Source organism: Gracilinanus agilis, chromosome 3 (assembly GCF_016433145.1).
Source record: "Gracilinanus agilis isolate LMUSP501 chromosome 3, AgileGrace, whole genome shotgun sequence".
Taxonomy (NCBI): domain Eukaryota; kingdom Metazoa; phylum Chordata; class Mammalia; order Didelphimorphia; family Didelphidae; genus Gracilinanus; species Gracilinanus agilis.
In genome coordinates, this window is record NC_058132.1 from 287639327 (window position 1) to 287659700 (window position 20374).

Consider the following 20374-nt stretch of genomic DNA (forward strand, 5'->3'; position numbering starts at 1 on the left):
AAGGAAGGAAGGAAGGAAGGAAGGAAGGAAGGAAGGAAGAAAGAAAAAAGATGACAATAAGGAGATAATATACCAAAAATTTGGGGATACAGCCAAACTAGTTTTTAGGAGAAAATTTATATCAATAAAACAGAGAAAAAACTGATCAATGAATTGGGTATACAACTAAAAATTAGAAAAATAACAAATTAAAAATAAAATTAGAAACTCTTGAAATCAAAGGAGAGATTAATAAAACTGAATATAAGGTGTGTAAATGGAATTAGCTCACTCTCATTCATTGTTTAGACTCTAGCCACCAGAAGTAATGTCACCCCACCCAACTTAGAATTAAATGGGGAGGGGGGAGGTCTGTTACCCACATGTGATAATAAGTGACAAATCAAAAACAAGGGACTGCCCTTAGAGTATTCCAAAACAGTGTTGAGGCTGTCATTTGTCCATTTGAAATTGGAGGTGAATGCAGGAAATGATGAAAGATGCTATCTTTTAAATATGATGGTAACTTCCTGTGGGGTGGTTGGCACTTTGAACTTGGTGTGGAAGGATCTCTGGTGAGACCACAGACTACTTCCCTTTAAATTGTCATGTGGGTAAGTTGGGCTGACTCTTTTTCTCTTCCCTTGGCATTTCTGGAGGCTCTAACCTCAAGGAGGCCTCTCTTCTTAGAGGAAGCCTTGTGGCTAGAAGCCTTGTTTAATGAACCTCTGTGCTCCTCTGCTGGAGCACAGAGGTTCCTACCTGGTTTGGCTTCTGGTCCAGAACAGAGTTTCTCTCTCTCTCAATTTCCCTACCTTCAACCTTCCTAAAATAAACCATCATAAAAGTCATCCTGACTTGGGTCTATTTTATTTTGAAATTGAGTTAATTGATTTCTGGTGACCATACCTTAAATATCTAGTCTCCCCTTTTACAAAGGAAACCATAAATTAATAAATCTGACAAGAAGGTCATTTCATGAAAAAACAAAACAAAACATTGATTAATTTAATGAAAAAAAAAGAAAATCTAATTATCAGTATTAAAAATAAAAAGACTGAAACCACAACCAATGAAGAGGAAATTAAAATAATTATTAGGAGTTTTTTTACCTAATTACATGCCAATAAATCTTAACACTTAAGTAAAACTGGTGAGTACTTAAGGAAATGCAAATTGCTCAGATTAACAGAAAAGGAAATATAATATTTAAATACCTCCATCCCAGAAAACTAAATTAAACAAGGCATCAATAAATTCCTTAGGGAAAAAAGTCCCAGGGTCAGATGGATTCACAATTAAATTCTGCCAGACATTTGAGGAATGATAATTCTAATACTAACTAAATTATTTGAAAAAATAGCTAAGGAAAAAACTCTACCAAATTTCTTTGGTATTGATATGATGTTGATACTTAGCCAGGCCAAAAAGAGAGAGAGAGAGAGAGAGAGAGAGAGAGAAAACTATAGGCCAATATTCCTAATGAATATTGATACAAAAATCTTGAACAAAATTCTAGCAAGAAGATTATAGCAATATCTCACAAGGATCATACACTGTGACCAGATAGGTTTTATACAGAAATTCAGGAATTGTTTGATATTAGGAAAAAATTAATATTAGGAAAATTATCAACATAATTGACCATTTCAATAACAAAACAAAATGATTATTTCAAGAGATGCAGAAAAAGCTTTTAACAAAAAACAGCACCCATTCCTATTTAAAGAACAGTAAAGAATATTGGAATAAGTGGAACATTCCTCAAAATGATAAATAGCATCTTTCTCAAGCCATTAGCAAACATTATCTGAAACAGGGATAAGAAAGATGTCTTCCAAATAAGATCAGAAATGAAACAAGGATGCCCATTATCACCACTATTATTCTATATTGTGCTAGAAAAGCTAGGAATAACAATAAGAGAAAAAGAAGAAATCAAAGGAATCAGAATTAGCATTGATGAAAGAAAGCTCTCACACTTTGGAGATGATATGATATTATATCTAGAGAATCAGCTAAAAACTAATTGAAACAATTAAATACTTTAGCAAAGTTGCAGGATATAAAATAAATCCACATAAACCATCAGCATTTCTCTATTCTGCCAATAAATCCCAACAGCAAGAGATAGAAAGAGAAATCCCATTAAAAATAACTATAGACATTATAAAATATTTGGTAGTCTACCTGCCAAGATAAATTCAGACACTATATATATATTTAATATCTACACACACATATATTTAGTTCACAACTACCAAACATTTATAACAGGAATAAAGTTCATCTAAACAATGGAAAAAAAGGAAAAAAAAACCCATTAATACTCATGAATAGGATAGGCCAAGCCAATATAATCAAAATGACAATCATTCAGTACCATGCCAATCATACTTCCTCAAAATTATTTTGTACAATTAGAGAAAATAGTAACAAAATTCAAATGAAAGAAGAAAATTCCTAAAATATAAAGAGGACTAATTCCTAATATGAAAGAATATGTCTTAGCTATACTCAGTCTCAACCTATATTATAAAGTGGCAACCTATATATTATAAACAATCTGTTACTGACTAAAAAATAGATCAGTGAACCAATGGAATAGAGTAGGCCCTCATCATGCAATGGTAAATGATTTTAGTAACTTGGTGTTTTACAAACCCAAAGATCCAAGATTTTAGAAGAAGAACTCACTATTTGGAAAAAATTGCTGAGAAAACTGGAAAACAATATGGCAGAAATTAGTCATAGACCAACACTTCATGCCATATACCAATATAAAGTCAAAATAGATACATGATTTAGAAATAAAATGTGATATGATAAACAAAATAGGGGAGAAAAATAAAATTTTCCTGTCAGATCTTTAGATAAGGAAAGAAGTTAGGTCAAAACAAGATATAGAGATGATTATGATATGTAAAATAGATAATTGACTGCATGAAATTAAAAAGATACTTAACAAACAAAATCAATGCAACCAAAAAGAAAAAGCAAACAACAAGGGATAAAATATTTATAGCAAGTTTCTGACAAAGGCTTCATTTCTCAGATATATAATGAACTGAGTTCAATTTATGAAAACACAAAGTATTCCACAATTGCCAATGGTCAAAGGAAATGAACAGGAAATTCTCAGATGAAGAAATTAAAACTATCTTTAATCATATGAAAAAATGTTCCAACTCACTATTAATTAAATAAATGCAAATTATACAACTCTGAGGTAGCACCTCATGCTCATTAGTCTGGCTAACATGACAAAAAAGGAAAATGATAAATATTGGGGGGATGTAGAGAAATTGGGACACTCATACACTGTTGGTAGAGCTGAGAAAAGATACAATCATTCTATTGGTAGAGCTGTGAACTAGTACAATAATTCATGAAACCATGCCAAAAGGCCAAAAATCTGTGCATATTATTTGGAATAACACAATTAAATCTATATCCCAAAGAGATTAAAATAGGCAGAAAGAATCTATCTACCCAAAAATATTAATAGCAGCTCTTCTCTTTTTGTGGTAGCAAAGAATTGGAAACTGAAAGAATGTCCATCAATTAGGGAATGGCTGAACAAATTGTGATTTATGATTGTAATGGGATGCTATTATGCAATAAGAAATGACAAATAATTATCACCAAAAAAATCAAAAACAAAAAACTATGAATGACTTATACGAAGTGATGCAAAGTGAAGTGAGCTGAACAAGGAGAACATTTATACACAGGCACAACAATAACATATGATGATTAACTCTGAATAACTTAACTATTATCAACAAGGCATTGATGCAGGATTACTCCAAGGGACTCATGACCTAAAGTCATTCCCCATTAAATAAGCAATTAAATATCGTGAACAAATAGCATTCAAAATAATTGCAAACTATAAACAACTATATGACAAAATGTTTTGGATTATTGATAAGAAGAGGGTAAATTAAAATAGTCTTGAGATTTACATCCAACAGAGTTGCAAAGATATCTAAAGCCAGGAATAATCAATTCTCATGGGGGAATAGAAAAATGGGAATAACAACATATTGCTGAAAGAGATGTAAATTAGTATAAACATTTTGGAAAGCAACTTGAAATTATGCAATAGTGGCTAAAATGCCCATACTCTTTGACTCATTGATTCTATTGCTCTATTGCCAGTGATATACTTAAAGGATGCCTGATAAAAAGAAAATTTCTATTTACACCAAATTATATACAGTAGCACCTTTTAGTATAGCAAATAACTGAAAACAAAATGAAAGTCCCATCATTTAGGAAATGCCTAAGGGTATTAGAATTGAATGTAATAGCTCTCTTTATAAGAAGTATTGAATACTAAAAATGGGGAGAAGCATGAAAACCTAAAAAGTGAAATAAGCAGGGTCAAGAACCTAATATACACACTGACAATAAGGACAATAGAGCAAGGGTAACAACCAATGTTAATAGTTTTAATAATAGTTTTAAAAAAGAACAAAGAATGTTGCAAAATTACGAAGAATAAGTTTGGCTTCAAAGAAGAGATGTGAAGTGAGGGTAATGAGTGGGTACAGTTTACCTTGTTCATATTGTCATATTTTTTATACATTGATTTATTTCTGACTCATAAAACTTTTGTTGTTCTTGTTTTTAGAGACGATTCTCTGAAAGAGGAAAAGGGTAGAATATGAAGGAAAATCTTGCTGATTTGATAAGAAGATTTTTAGAGGTGAAAATCTAGGTTAAAAATACATTAACAAATCTATTAAGAAGTTATCAATCCCTAAAATATTTTAACTTTTAATTAGCTAAATTAACTCACTGACTAGTTCAATCTTTTAATTTAGTTTATGAAGGATGTGTGAAATATTGGACATTATGTTGAAAGTTCATTTTTTATTTTCTAATGCAATAAGAGACTTTCTCTTCCATATGATTTTAGCAGTGAAATCATTCACTTTGCCTGAAAACGTCTCTATAAGAATTTCATCAAAACAAATTACCAATACCTTTGTTAAGTTTTCACATAAAATACTTTTAAAAATTAAAGTCAATATAGCATAGATGTGCCAAACAAGTTGAGAGACAAATAGGAGTCAAATAAAAGATGTCTTCCAGAAAACCTCTGGCATAATTTTCATTGTTGAAGGAATATCAAAAAAGTTACCAATCCATCTGAATTTAAAATATGGAAACCACCCAACAATCAAAATTGAACCAAAGTGAGAAAACTGGTTTGGAGGAACAGATCTTGATACATAAGAGGAACTATTTAAACATATTAAGCTTTACCAAAGTTTACATTCGAGATTAATAGCTGACAGTTTTACTCTTCTGTCTTACAAAACTATGATTCAATTAGAGTTTTTTTAAAAAAAAAGCAGACTAAATAGGCAGATGAAGGAACTTTACAGTCTTAATTCAATTCAATAAAGTTCCAATCATCAAACATTTATTAAGTACTTTGTAATTGAAAGGCAACAGATAATGAAAAGAGAAAAAATCACTGCCTCCCCTTATGTGAAACCAGGTCATAGATAAAGATGGCAAAGAGTTGGACAATCGTGTGGTGATCTTGAAGAACTCTATTGTACAGTTGAAGAAAAATTCTAAAAGGCACAATAACTTGCTAAAACCATATTGGTAGGGACAGCTAGGTAACAACATACCAGACCTGGAGTCAGGAGGACCTGGGTTCAAATCTGGCCTCAGATACTTCCTAGCTATGCAACCCTGGGCAAATTAAAACTACAGTTGCCTAACTCATGATATGTGTTTGTCTTAGAATTGATACTAAGAAAGAAGGGAAAGGTTTAAAAAAAAAAAAAAGAAATGTTACATAGCTTGTTAATGTAAGGACCAGATCTTGAACAAAGGTCTCCTAGATGCTAATCCAGTGAGATTGTACCTATTTGACATACACTGTTTGTGACAGCTTTGCAAGGAAGAATAGCATCTAGGAAATGAACTCTAGAACTTGAAGTTCTTAGGAAGTCATCTCTCAAAGTAAAGCATGCTTGTTTTCTTAAACAAGAAAGTATGGAATTTTGATAGAAGATTATGCACCCATCTTAGTTCTCATCCCCCTCACAGATGACTGAGACAGAGAAGGAGGAAGTAAGGGCAGACTAGAAGAGATTTGGATGGAAATGACACAGATCACTGCCACAAGGACCCAGAGGGAGACAGAATTCGAGATAGCAATCAGGACACCAAGACTATTCCTTTGTGTCTGGTCTGCCCTTGATTATAACCCCCTGATCCACAGGCAATGGGCAAGGCAGTCAGTGAGATCAAAGTTTCTTCAGTCCAGCTGATGAACTGACCTTGGAGGCAGTCAGAGAGAATTGGAGGTTACTTTTTACAAACAGAACTGCAGGCAAAAAAAGGACTAGCATTTCTCCCATCCACACACCAACTTACCATGAGTAAAGCTATGAGTGGCTTACCATTTGGAAATTCTATTTTAATCAATCAATAGACATTTGAGTATCTACTATGTGTCAGCTGCTGGAGGGAGAGAATAGGGATTGGATAGATGATTTATTTCACTGCCATAGAAAATATTTCGATGAGAAAACTCCCTGTACCAATGTATGACAGTAACTTCTGACACAATTTTGAGTCTTAGGGAGATGCTGAAGCACTGACTTGCCCAGAGTCACACATTCAGTATGTTTCAGGAAATCTAGGGCTTTCTGCCTCCAATGCCAGATATGTTCTATGTCATCCTGACTCTAGAAATGCAAAGTCAAAAATGAAACAATCCCTCAGAAAAGCTTCAGGCAGATAGCCTGCATTGTAATTATTTAATTAAATGTAATTTTATTCCTTTTGGTGATTCTGTGCCTATAAATGAATAAATAAATAAGTAAACAAACAAATATAAATGAATGAATAATGAATGAATGATACTATCTACAGTTAAGCACATGTTTCTCTGGCTAGTGCCATTATGTCATAGTTCTGTGTCTGGGTTTTAGTGAAATATAACAGCTTCGGGGAATAGAAAGTAGGTTTCCCAAGACATATTCTGATTCGATAAATCCACACTGACCATGTTGTTAGACCAAAAAAAGAAATGTGGCTATCCAGAGAGAGATGAGTCTGTGGGAGAGAAGGGCACTGGCTCCGGGGACAGCAAAGTTGGCATTTCCCCAGAGCTCCCTCTGGTGTGAGATCAAGTGTATTGAATATGGACCTTCCCTCATTGATTCATCTTGATAAAATCAGGTATGTGACTAGCAATGTCATCTAGTGATTAAATCCATATCTAATAAGGCATTAGCAACCATTTACTAAATTCTTATTATATTCAGAAAATATGTGAAATGCTGGAGATGCAAAGAAAGGCAAAAACATGATCCCTGCCCTCAGAGGATCTCATTTGAATAAGGAAGATAATCATCATTATCATGATCAACAATAGCATCATTTATACAGAATTTTAAGACTTGAAAAGCACTTTACACATGTCAATTCATTAATTACAACTATGGGAGGTAGACACTATCATTATCCCCATTTTATAGATGAGTTATTAGGCACAGATAAATTAAGTGACTTGTCTATCATCATATAACTAGTATCCTAGGCAAGATTTGAACTCAGGTTTTCTTGACTCTAGATTCGGCATTCTAAGGAACTGGGCCTTCCAACTGCCTCTAACATGCAACATTTTATGCATGTGAATACTATGTGCATGTAAGAGAAACAGTGTAAATGGAAGTAATCTCAGAAAGCCAGTCACTAACAACTGGGAGTCTTAAGAAAGACTTTCTGCAGGAGGTGGGAACTCAGCTGAGTCTTGAAGACAGTTGATGAAATTAGGAGGCAGGTAGGTGGCACAAGGGATGGAGAGCAGAACTGACTGTGGAAAATGGGGAGGGCAGGGAAAGAAGCAATCTCAGGGAAGCCAGGGCCAGTCAATTAGCCCAATCAGGTCAGGAGGCAGGGAGAAAGGTAGTGGAACAGCTTTTAGGTAAAACCTCTCACTGTGGTGGATTATATTCCTTCCCCTTTGGGAAACTCTACATTTGAACCAAACCTAAGCCCCATGAAATTTTCTCCATGGCTGTGAGGGTGGGTCATATAGAACTATGAGAACACAAAGAAAAAGAACTCAGAGCCATGAGCCTAAAGCTAAGAAGTGCCATAGTGAAAGAAGTCAAGGACACTAGCTTTCTCAGGTCACCACTGAGATTTGTTTTTATAGAAGAAATAATACTTTGGCTTTTGCCTTCACAGTGTTATCAGCTGGGCAATCAAGTAGCATTTTAAAGCACCTACCCTATATCAAACACTGAGCTAAATGTTGGGATTATAAAGAAAGGCAAAAGACAGTCCTGGTTCTCAAAGAACTCACAGTCTAATTTTTGGAAACTGCTATAGAAATATGCTTTTTTTAACCTTCATTTTTAGGAGGTCAATTTAAAGAAAAGGGGGTGCAGATAGTTGGCACAGTGGATGGAGCACCAGGTCTGGAATTAGCAAGACTCATCTTTTCTGAATTTAAATCTGGCCTCAGACACTGACTAGCTGTGGGACCCTGGGAAAGTCATTTAATCCTGTGTGCTTCACTCATCTTTAAAATGAGTTGGAGAAGGAAATGACAAGCCATTCTAATATCTTTGCCAAGAAAACCCCAAATAACAAGGAGTTGGACAGGACTGAAAGACTGAATAACAACAAATACAGTAAAGGAAAAGGATTACAAACAGGGTCAGGAGTTCCAGGTGATACTTATATATGCTTAAATTTCCAAATGCAAACTGAATGCAAAGTATGATCCAGAGCAAAAATATACACTAATGCATCTCCTCTTGTAGAAACATAGAAAGCATAGAAAGTGTGCATTCATAGACCTTTTTCTTCAATCCATAACAAAAATGAGAATCATGTTATTAAAACACTAAATTAAAATTACATAGAATTATAAAGGAAACTGGTTAAATTGAAATTTAACTATATATATATATATATATATGTACACACACATACACATATATATTTTTACATTAAGTTTATGAAGCATAGGTTAAATATCTCTGAAAAGAATTTAAAAATCTGTTATCTAAAATATTTGGTCTACGTGTAGGCCTTGACAATTTATTTCTGCCTTTGTATTTTGTGGCTTAAATTATAGCAAATACAACCCCCCCAAAAAAAAATCATTGCTTTTCTCTCCTGTCACACCATATTGGGTCACTTTGTGCCATGAAATGATATAATGCAACTCAATGCAAGGAGACACATGTCCCTTCTCATTGGAAATTTAAAGAAGCATTTGAGGTTTTTGTTGTTGTTGTTATTTGTTTGTTTTTTTTCCCTACCCTGTGGGAAGCAAAGTATGTCAGGTGCCCAAAAGTAGCTGAAGAATTTTGCGATCAATTACTTGCTTTTTTTTTTTTTGGATGCAGTAGCATTTTGAAATCAACCGTAGTTCTTCAATAGAATGAAAAACATTAAATTTTTGTTCATTACATTGATTATAAAAATCAGATTACAATTTCAGGATGTTTTCAAATGTACTCTAAAAAGTCTTAATGTAATTATGAAACCCCAGACAAGATGCTCATTTCAAAGAGTACCATTGAGTTGATTTGATTTATTATTCAATAAATTTAGCTGAAGCTTCCTTCATTAAAAAAGCAAATATTTCACATTCCATATTTGATTAAAAAACTATTCCTCTAAAATGTCTGAGGTTGCAAGTTATTCCCTAACTCCATGCCAAGCCTCAACACAATTTGATAAGTATTTTTATTGTACCCTCATACCCCTATCTAAATTGATACAAATATCCAATATTGATTTATTTGATTTGTGATTTTTCATCTGCTTGTTTGTAGGTACAAGTATTGGAAACCAAAATAAAATATCAAGTGAAAAGACAAATGCAAATTGGTATGGCTCCATGAGTTTCTACCTCTGCAAATTTCTGGATGGTTTAGAAATAATTAAAGGAACATGATTAAGGAAGACATATCTTCTTGCTTTCCCTGTGTATTTCATCACAAGAGCTCATTTGCTTATCTTTGTTGCATTGCTTCTCCATTTACTACTTTAGCTCGTCTCTAAACCTCTTTGACATATTCCATCCCTGTTCTGCTCTTGCTTAAATTCCATACCATTTCCCTAATAAAAATAGTATCTTTTCACTGTAAGTGAATAGGACTCATAAAGATCAATCATCTCAAAAGGGGAAGCAAGTATACAGAGATTATATGCGAAAAGATGGTGTTATTTCTGGGACAGTGGCATATCACTGTACATTTGCTAATTGTAAGCAATGTACATTAATGTCAAAAATAATGCCATTTCCTTACATTTTATTGTTTGGAGATGGTTCTGTTTATCAGTTTTTAATGTGCTCTTTGAAAACTGACGTGTACTTTACCCACATCTCTTTAGGAACATAGGGATTCAGAGGCTGGATAAAATACTTTCATGCTTCCCAACACAAACCTGAGAGGGTAATTAAACAGATGGTAACAATAAACCGAATCTCAAAACATCAGGGACTAGAGTCCCTTATTAAAAGTATGCAAACACTGAAGGGAAGAAAAACTCTGGGGAAAGGTTTCAGCAGCTAGCACCTTTGAGCCAGCCTGTACCTCAAGAGTAGGAGCTAATAGCCCATTTAGGAAACCATTCCAACCCTTCACCATCCCCCAAGAGAGAGGGGGCTCTATCCCCATCCCTAAAACCTGAGTAGAGTACAAACTTTGCCGTGTGCTTGTGAGGTAATGAGAATGGGTTTCATGTTTAACTTTATATTGATTAGCTTTCATCTGTGGTGATACAGTCTATGTCATCAGGAACTCTAACTCGGGTAACCCAAAGTCTGGAAAAGTCCTTCTTTAAATGGTAGCCTTGAGTTAAGGGGAAGAAGAAAGCTTCTTAGTTTTTCTAATCTAGCTAATATCAATAGAATTTTTATCACATGAAGAGAGTAGCTGCAAATAGACCCCATCACTGCTGTATTCTGTTTTTTTTTTTTAACCTTAAAATTCTAGTGATCCATCAGAATCTCATCAAAATACTCCAATTTATCTGTATGTCTCAGAGGCATCGGTGTATCCCTAAGCTATGTCTATAGAGGTGAAGTATGCATATGAGCAATATTCTAGATAATTCGGAGAATAAATAGGAAGACAGAGATAAATAGATGATGAAGATTCTAATCAGTATCCAACTTTCTCCCCTACCATTCCATTCTCTGCTTCATTTTTAAATTGTGTGTACAGAAATAATGCTAATTATAAGACATAAATGATATCCTGTACGAGAGGACTCAGGTGTGAATTCCACCTCTGCCACTTACTAGCCGTATGACCTTGAACAAGACATTTGTCATCTCAGGCCTCAGTTTCCTTTTATGTCAAATGACCTAAATGACTTACAAAATCCCCTCCACCACTAAAGCTATGATCATATGAATTTAGAGACTTGGTCAAATATTTTGTAAACATATCATGAAACACCTATTGTTATTAATAAATGATATTTGACAGCAATGATGTTCAGAAAAAATAATTAAACCTAGCAATTAAAGGGGGGGGGGGCAAGGCTATTTGTAGATGTTTAAAGATAGATGGGACCACGGTAGGGAGAGCAATGAGAAGAAAACATTTCATTGATCTTTAGTTTCCTCATCTGTAAATTAAGGTGAGAAACTATCTAGTCCAAATTAAATGCTTTCTAAGGTCTTCTCCTATGATATTTTTTTTGAATCTTTTTTTTAAAGTTTTTATTTTGAATATTTTCTCATAGTTACCTATTTCATGTTCTTTCCCTCTCCCCCAAACCTCCCTAACCTCCCTTAGCCAAAGCACAATTAATATTTGAATCTTCAATATACTATTCTTGAATTTTTTTTTTACTTAATACATTTTAAATATATATATTTCTCCCTACTTCTCCACACAAAGGCATGTTTTAAATTCATTCCATTTGGAATATTAAACTATCAAACCTCATCTACAACATGTTTCTGAGTAATTTTTATTAGATTTCTAAATTATTTTAAGATTGAGAAATATTAGAATCAGAGAATAGGAAAAAACTAAGCTTAATTTGGAAGATGAGTGAAGTGGGGTTAATGCCATATGGGGTATTAGGTAAGCATTTTAATTAGCATATATACTTTCAAATTACTGATTATGAACATTAGGGGACCTAAGATTTTGATTCATCAGTAATTCTCCTTTATGTCTATACTAAGATTTAAAAATGAGACCTCTGGCTCTCATTCTCAGATCTCAGAGCTATCACATGCGCCTGTAGAATCTGTTTTACCTGGAATCTCTAGTACTGCTCTGCCCCCTTGTGCTGTGATAGTGAACTCAACAGAATCAGAGTTCGCCTTCATCTTTGTACATGAACTACAAAAAGAAAAAAAAAAACACAACCAAAAAAAAAAAAAAAAACCCCACCACTGTCACTTTTCACTTTTCTGGCAAGTTCAAGGTCAGTGTCTAGCTATTTTCAGCTCATCTCGTCTTGATCCATGCAGAGAAATGACAAGGTAACGTGATGCGGGGTCAGCTGTATTACAGGAACCGTTACATAAACGGAGAAAGTGGAAATCAATCCTAGCTGACAGTGTCTTCAGGATAATCAGAGCTCACTCGATGCCGCTGTCAGCTCCCCGGCATCAAACACCATGTTACTTCTGTCAGATCTATTTAATAAAACTCTATTCCCACTTTTAGCAAATCACATTATTTTTTTTTTTATTTTAAATGAGCTTGAATATCATTTATAGCTTCAACAACCTGAGAACTCTGAATTTGGAAACAATCTCCACCATCCTTTAACCCAGTTAAATGTCCTGAAAAGACATTTTAGCTTATGATAACCGTAGATCCTCGTATTGGCTTTGGCACTAAACGGAAGCTACTGATGTGAAATGTGCCATGCTTTGTGTGATCAGATCAGGCTTTCCCTGCAGACTGTTGCATCTTCTGTAGTCAAGTAAAGCCCACTATCCCAACATGCCCCTCAAGATCATTTGCAAGAGCTGTGGGTATTTTTTTCTTTTGGATATTATTCTCTAAAATACCCTTTTCCTAAATAATAATAATAAAAAAAAATCCTTTACTCCCTACCTTCTCATCTTTGCTAATGCACAATTAGGAACATAATATTTAACAAGATGTTCCCTGTTAGTGGTCCGTGTGTTGCAATGAGAGCATAAGGTACGCCAGTTTAGGGAAAGAATAGCTATTCCATCCCACCCACCTTGTGCTCCCATGGAACTGCCAAGCATGCAGTACTCCATTGAAGAACAATTTACCATAATATTAGTTGTCAGTAAATTCAAAGACGGAACTCCTAAAGCTATAAAATGGATTAGAAGCAATTTAAAAAAGAATTAACAAACTAGAGTAAGAGTATACTGTCAACAAACAAATGCTTCATCATAGCACTGTAATTTGGAATTTTAATTACCCCTCTGCTTCTGTAACAAAACAATGTCTGAACTGGCAGCTATTTGAATCTCTCACAGGTCATTGAGCATTCTAGTTAATTACTCTATGAATAGCCTGTTTTTCTCCCCTCTGGAAACACGTTTCTAATGGCAGTCAAGGTCTGACAAATGTGTCATCTACATAATTAGCTAGGAAGCAACACAAAACATTAAACATGCTTTGTGCCGACAACTATCAAAACATTTCATTTGTTGTCAATTATTCATTACTTTGTAGGTTCTGAAGGGGTTGTTATTATGGAAATAAGTCCAGATGCTAACAAGGTTAGAGTTTGGGATTCAAATTAGTAATCAGAGGACTAACTTTAAAAAATGTATCTCATGTACATTCATAGCCATGTTCAATCAGTAGGACATCACAAACAAATTTAGCTATGTCCAAGTTTCAATAGTCCCAGGCCTTGCACAGACTGACTGACACTCCTTTGGAAGACTAGAGCTATCTCTTTGAAGTGCCGGCCTCTAAACTGAACTAATAAACTTTTTCAACCTTTGGCAAGCCTAATTTGTGCTTAGTAAACAGAGTAAAGATTTTCACAGCATGAGATGATGTGGGATTGCAACAGCAAAGGGAAATAAAAAGCACTGAAGGTTTTTTAATCTTTTTTCCCCCAATCCTGCAGCAAATTGCAGAAAGGTCAAAAGTCCAGTTTATTAAACCTTTTTGTCTGTGTGGAATACGCCGGACCAGTTAGCTTTGGTAATGCCTGAGCCTGATGTCGCATAGACTTTTGCTATTTCTGACATTCTGACTCCTTTATTATACTCATAATATTGTGTAGGAAGGCAGGAGCAGAGAAGTATCATCTTGAAAGCTACACTCGCAAATGTAGATAGACAGGATTAAAAGATATTCACAACAAAATTGACCTCTGGGTGCCAAAGAAAATGCCATTAGAAGGAACATTATTGCAAGGTCCTATCTGTAGCTCAGATCTTGCTTGAACCTCATTCCACCATGCTCTCGCTTCTCCTTGAAAGCCAAAATGGCTAACATGGTGTGCCATACTAGAGAGTCTAGTGGAGATTAGGAACGAAACACTGTTCTTACAATGATGAGAAAAGAAAGAGTTAACTGCAGACTGCAGCACATAGAGAGAGAGAGAGAGACCAAGGGAAGCATCCTCAAATGAGAGAAACAGGACCCAAATCATCGCTGTTTAAGACTAATGTACTTTGCCTCACTTAATTTACTCCTTTTGTATGGAGTATTTGTTTGATCAGATTTCTGTACCGAAAAGTCAGATATGACAGACATATGCATATGTATCGAGGAAAGACAGAGACAAGTCTATCAGAAGAAATCAACGAGATAGGTTTTCTGAATCGCCGACAAAATAATATTGTGCTCTGGTGCCAGGAAATAATTTTATGCTGGATGCTGAGAATGCCCAGTTAATAAAGATGATCAGCCACTTGCTAAGAGGAAATAATTGTCAGTATCTATATTTTTCAAAGCAGGAACACATCAACATCTTACACTAAATAGGGCACATTAAAATAAGCTTTAATAATCTTTATGCAGAAGGAAACTAATCCATTTTCAGATCAGACGATCCACAGCAATAAAAGGAAATCATCAAACTAAAAACAATTTTAGAAATGGCTGCAGACTCTCATTTAATTAACATGCAACAGATAATATATTTATGAGGAAGTCAAAATATTTAGGAAGCCTATAATCCTGTAAGCCTTAATGTGGTATAAAAAAAAAAACAACAAATAAATGCAAAGTGTTACTGTTACACATGCCTGCCTGATCAATGGTTTTCACATATCGATCTATAAATGGAGTTGACAGTCTGTGTTGGCTGCACATTTTCCAAGCAGCTCTATTTTTGTACAAAACCAATACGGGCAATTACCTTTGTTGGAGATGCCAAGTCTTATCAATTCAATGTGATTTAGTGTCATTTTAATTAAATATCAGGATCCACTTCAGGACAATTTATACAAACAAAGCCTCATACTTGACTATAAGCTTGATTTGAAGTAAACACGGACAAGCTCGGCAATCTCATAATATTTCTCCAAAACTCTGCTCAACAGAAGGCTTATATTTTTAGCAATTTTTATGTCTGCCTTTTTGGCTAGCCACAACTTTGGCAAGTATTCTATGATCACAGGAATGAGGAACAAAAGAAAAGTGTTTCCTGTCTTCCCAATAACATATTTTTTTTTAAAAAAAGAAGAAGAAATAAAGAAATAAAACAACACAGGCTGTCTGGTGGCAGCAAAGAGGGCTCTGGTATGTTAACATTTTTGAATGATGAGACCCCTAAGTCTCAATCAGAATACCAATAAAAAAAGACACGGAATTATTCGCATTGGTTATGAATGAAGCAATGAACTTCGGTCTGGTTTGAAAGATGAAAATAGTGAATATTCATACATCTTTGTGGAGGAGATACCAGCATTAGATATAAAAACTGCTCCGGCTTGCTAAAGCCAGTGTTTGCAGCTTCATGATTTCTTCTATTTAAACTCTTTATTAATATCTATTCTAAACTGTCTAGTATGCTAGTGAATTCCCATTATAAATAAGACCAACTAGAAACCATGAGAAACTGCATTAAGCCTTCAGAATGAGCTAGTTGCTATATTGCCTATTAGCTTTCTTAGCCTTGAAGGGGCACAATTCACTTGTTTCTACATTTATATCAGCTGAATATTTTGCCTATCTTGTCATACTATAGAAAGGAAGAGTCAGTCCACCTTGAGACAGATAAATTCTGGGTGTTGTAGAAGTGATTACTGATTACTTAGACCAGTGAACTCTTCCCTGTCGACACAGGTTACCAGATCGCTTTCATTGATATGCCTTCATGCTCCATACCATTTCCCAGGTAGCAATGCTCAGACTGCTATTTTAATTTTGCAAAGGCTTTACTCTATTGATCAAGTGAAAAACGATTACTTGGTATCTAAAGAAAACAGGAGACATATTTAATATATTTCTAAAAGATTAGCAATACAATAATAAACAGGGGCATTGATAACTGATTTTCTCTGTCTAAATTGCCTTCAGGATGTTTAGGAGAGAAAAAGAATAAGCTTAATAGGTGCACGTCTGCATGCACATTAAGGTGTTATTATACACTTTACTATATTTATTTATATCAAGCAATAGATCAGGATAGAGAATATATGTATACATATATATATATACATATATACACATACATACACACAGATGTAGCAATGATATACCATGCTCTAAATTGTGTTCTGAATTGCAAAGTGAGTTAAAAAGTGCTTTCCTTAGTTAAATGATTTTATTTATACACACACTTGCAAATATATAGCAGTAAAAAATATAAAATGTACAAGTCTTATATACTATTGCAGAAAAAATTTCAATCCCTAAAATTGTAGGGAACACTCATATTAATGTGATCATAGATTATTTGAGTGTTTAAAAAATTTTCATCTTTCGAAGTGATTATCATCATCATTATTATAATCTGTAAAATTGTAGGGAACACCCATACCAATGAGATCATAGTTTATTTGAATATCTAAATGTTTCTTTTTTTTAAGGTGATTTTCATCATTACTATCACCAAATACGCTATAAATGGCCAACGGAACACTTTAAGGTTTGCAAAATGTGTCACGTATTCAATCCTCCTAACCAACTTGGTGTTATTATCCTTTTTAAAGATGAGGAAATTGTGGCAGAGAGGTGAAATGACTTGTTTAGTCACATGGTTAATAAGTGTTATAGAAGGAGAGGCAAATTCAGGTCTTCCTGTACTCTATTCACCCTTCACAAGGCCTTGCAAAATCACCATTGTGCCCAAGATGTCAAAATATTTCAAAGTTTGGTCTGGATGAAATCAAATCTATCACTGCCTAGGTCAGTAAGGTTTTCAGTACACTTTGCATCGAAATCGTATTTTAATTGAGTGCCTATATATGTTCTTCATGAGATCTGTCACTATCTGCGTGACCTTGGGCAAGTAAATTATCCTTTTTGTGCCTCAGGTTCCTTACCTGTAAAGATTATTAGATTTGATAACCTCTAAAATTCCTTTCTGCTCTAAATCGATGATCCAATGATCTCCTTGCCTTTATCTTCTACTTCTACCATCACCACCACTACCCCCCATCCTAATTGAGCTCTTAGTTTGGCTTGAGTAGATAACTTTAACAGGCTTGTTTGAATAAATATGCCAAAATACTTTTCATTCTGTCAATATCTAGTCAGAAAATTGTGCATGGCAAAAAGAGATGAAAAGAACTGAGACAGAAAGGAAATTAGTGCCATGGCAAGCTTTCAATATCACACATCTGAGCCAAGTTTTCTTGGTAAAATGACATATCCTAGCGAAAATACCCCTTTTATGTGATTATACACTGAGTAGACATAACCCAAAGTAACTTTTTTCATTCCTTACCCAAAAATATACATCGTCCACGCTAAGAATTCGGGAAATGAAGGCTAGGATAATTATATCTCATTTAACTTCGCCAAACTCTTACTCCCGAACAGTCCAGCATACAACCCCCTAAACTAAAGTTATGTAACAAGGTAATATCAACAATGAGAAACTGCATGATAAAATCCTGCCCAAAAGTGAAAAATGCTAATTTTGTCTCATTTAGCAGCTGGATACAGAAATGCTCATTAGTTTTAAGAGGGTTAATCCTTTTAACTTTTGCATATTGATATGCCAATTATGCCTAATTGTACAAGAGGCATCAGTCAAGGTAATAGTGCATAAACACATGAAAGTTATTAAGTACATCCCAACATGTAATAAAGTAGGTGTTAATTGGTAGCTGAGTTCTGCAGGCTATTGAGGTGGATAATTCATTGAGAGATGGATCACTTGTAATTTCTCTACATAATTCCTTCTGCAGTCTCATGCTGTGATGTTTTCATGCTTGTCAAAAACAACTGCAGCCTAGTGCCTTTTGTTAAACACAGCCAATAAAATATGTTAGGCATCATTAAATATACTTAACTTTTAAACTTTTTCAAAGGTACAGTTCTTACTGATAATACATTATAGCATTTCCAATAATTTACTGTAAACACTGTCTCAAGTTCAGGGTTGAGGAATATTGTAGTTGGTGGAAAAGCTAAGTCGGGTTCACAATGCGTTTCCAGCTGATGATGATACTTTCAAATGAGAAAGTAAATAAAGGGAAATGAATCTCTCATTAGTTACCTTGATCTAAAGAGATATTTCTCACTCCAGAAATATAATCATTGCCTTCCCAATGCCAAATTTGTCTAAGTCGACTGAAGAAAGGATGATTAAAATCATATATTTCTCCAGCTCCCGAGAAGAAATAGCTGTGGGTTAATTTTGCAATTGAACTTGGAATGAAAAATGCGGAATAAATACAATTGGTAACAGGCTACCCAGCAAGTTTATTCCATTTAATAACTCAGTTAGGGATCTGAATATTTCATGGGCACCTACTATATTAACAGAACACCCAATTAATAGCCCACATGGTTCAGAAGGGTGACTGGGACTCTGAGCCTGTCCCCAGCTCACCCATTTCTCGCTCTTGATCTTGCTGTGAGAACAAAATAGATATGGAGTACAAAAGAGTGGCTAACATTGCATCAATAATTTTGTAACATCATATGGCCTCAGCTGCAAGTTACCACCATTATGGAAGAAAATTAACCAGAGGAGACTCATAGCAATCAGTTCGTTTAGTAGCTCAGGATGAGTGCAGGGGCAGGGACACAATTGGCAATAGAGTTCATCTCTAACTATTGCATTTCAAATCTTTCTGATAAAAACAATCTCAACAAAATGACTAACTTGCCAACCTTAAGCAGCCATGCTCCCTTGGTCCTTTAGACCATCATCATATCCCAATGTCCAAAAATTGTTACCTCATAATATTTGGCAATTTTCAGAAGGGATACTCTTTGGGGGAAGATTTTTTAATTTTCAGTTTGTTCCTAGCTAATTTTAGCCCCTGGCTTTGGGAAGTGATGTACTGTATTTGGAAGTACAAACACCACATGCTAGCGTAGCCTCATTATTTTTATGACACTGAAGCATGATAGTGGAGGCCCTTAAAACGAGTCAAAGGTGCTCTTCAGTCTACCACCAAATCCATTTTATAACTCTGGATTAAGCCCAGCTCTTCCTCTCACAACTGGGGGCAGGGGGATGTTATTATGACTATAAGTAGGAAAGATAAAACACATTACAGAAGCAGTTTTCTTATGCACATTACCAGAAGAGATAGAGCAAGAGTAATTAGCTTTTTGGGAAAAAAAATGTTAACATTAAAAATCTGTATGGTAGTAAACCTAGGGTATTTTACTTACAGGTTCAGTGGCCTTCCCAATATCGGTAAGGATCATGGATTTACTTTGGCTCAGTCTGTCATGGTGACTGTTGGCATTTTTGATCCTCATTTGTACAGCTCCTGTGCTTTGGTGGGAAGAATTCAGATTTTCTGCAGAGGTATCAGAATTGGTAGAACTCTGCATGTTAGAGTGCTATCCTGAAAAATATTTTCAAAAATACTATATTATTTTAAGAATATACATTGTCTTAGCAGAACATAACATTGCCTGTTAATCATTAGGGTGAAAAAGATTAAACAAATGTAAAAGACAGCTTCTGAGTACTACAGACCAGAGTAATTACTTTGTAGTTGTTTTTATCAATTAGGAGCCTCTAATATGTGAGAAAATTATACAGGCTTAAAGGACTTCAAAAGTAGACAGACATTACTTAAATAAAACAACATAGGATAGTGTGAGCCCCAAAGCACACTATCAACAACAAGGAAATACTTAAAGGAAAGGCTGCTATGGGGAAAAACTACCAACTCCATCACCTTGCAGGCATACATTGTGTTGGTGTCTATAGTGTGGTGATGTGTATTAGAATGGTTTTGCTTTGTTTTGTTTTCTAAAAAAATCACTGA

The 20374-nt window shown here is 34.7% G+C and overlaps 1 protein-coding gene across 1 annotated transcript in view; it reads right to left on the reverse strand.

Moving 5' to 3' along the window:
* ARHGAP15 (Rho GTPase activating protein 15) overlaps window positions 1-19931 on the reverse strand; it is an 817445-nt gene extending 797514 nt beyond the window's left edge. The window contains exon 1 of the mRNA XM_044669898.1: window positions 19767-19931. Coding sequence (XP_044525833.1) covers window positions 19767-19931 — 165 coding nt within the window. The remainder of the gene's footprint in view (window positions 1-19766) is intronic.
* Window positions 19932-20374: the final 443 nt, after the last annotated feature.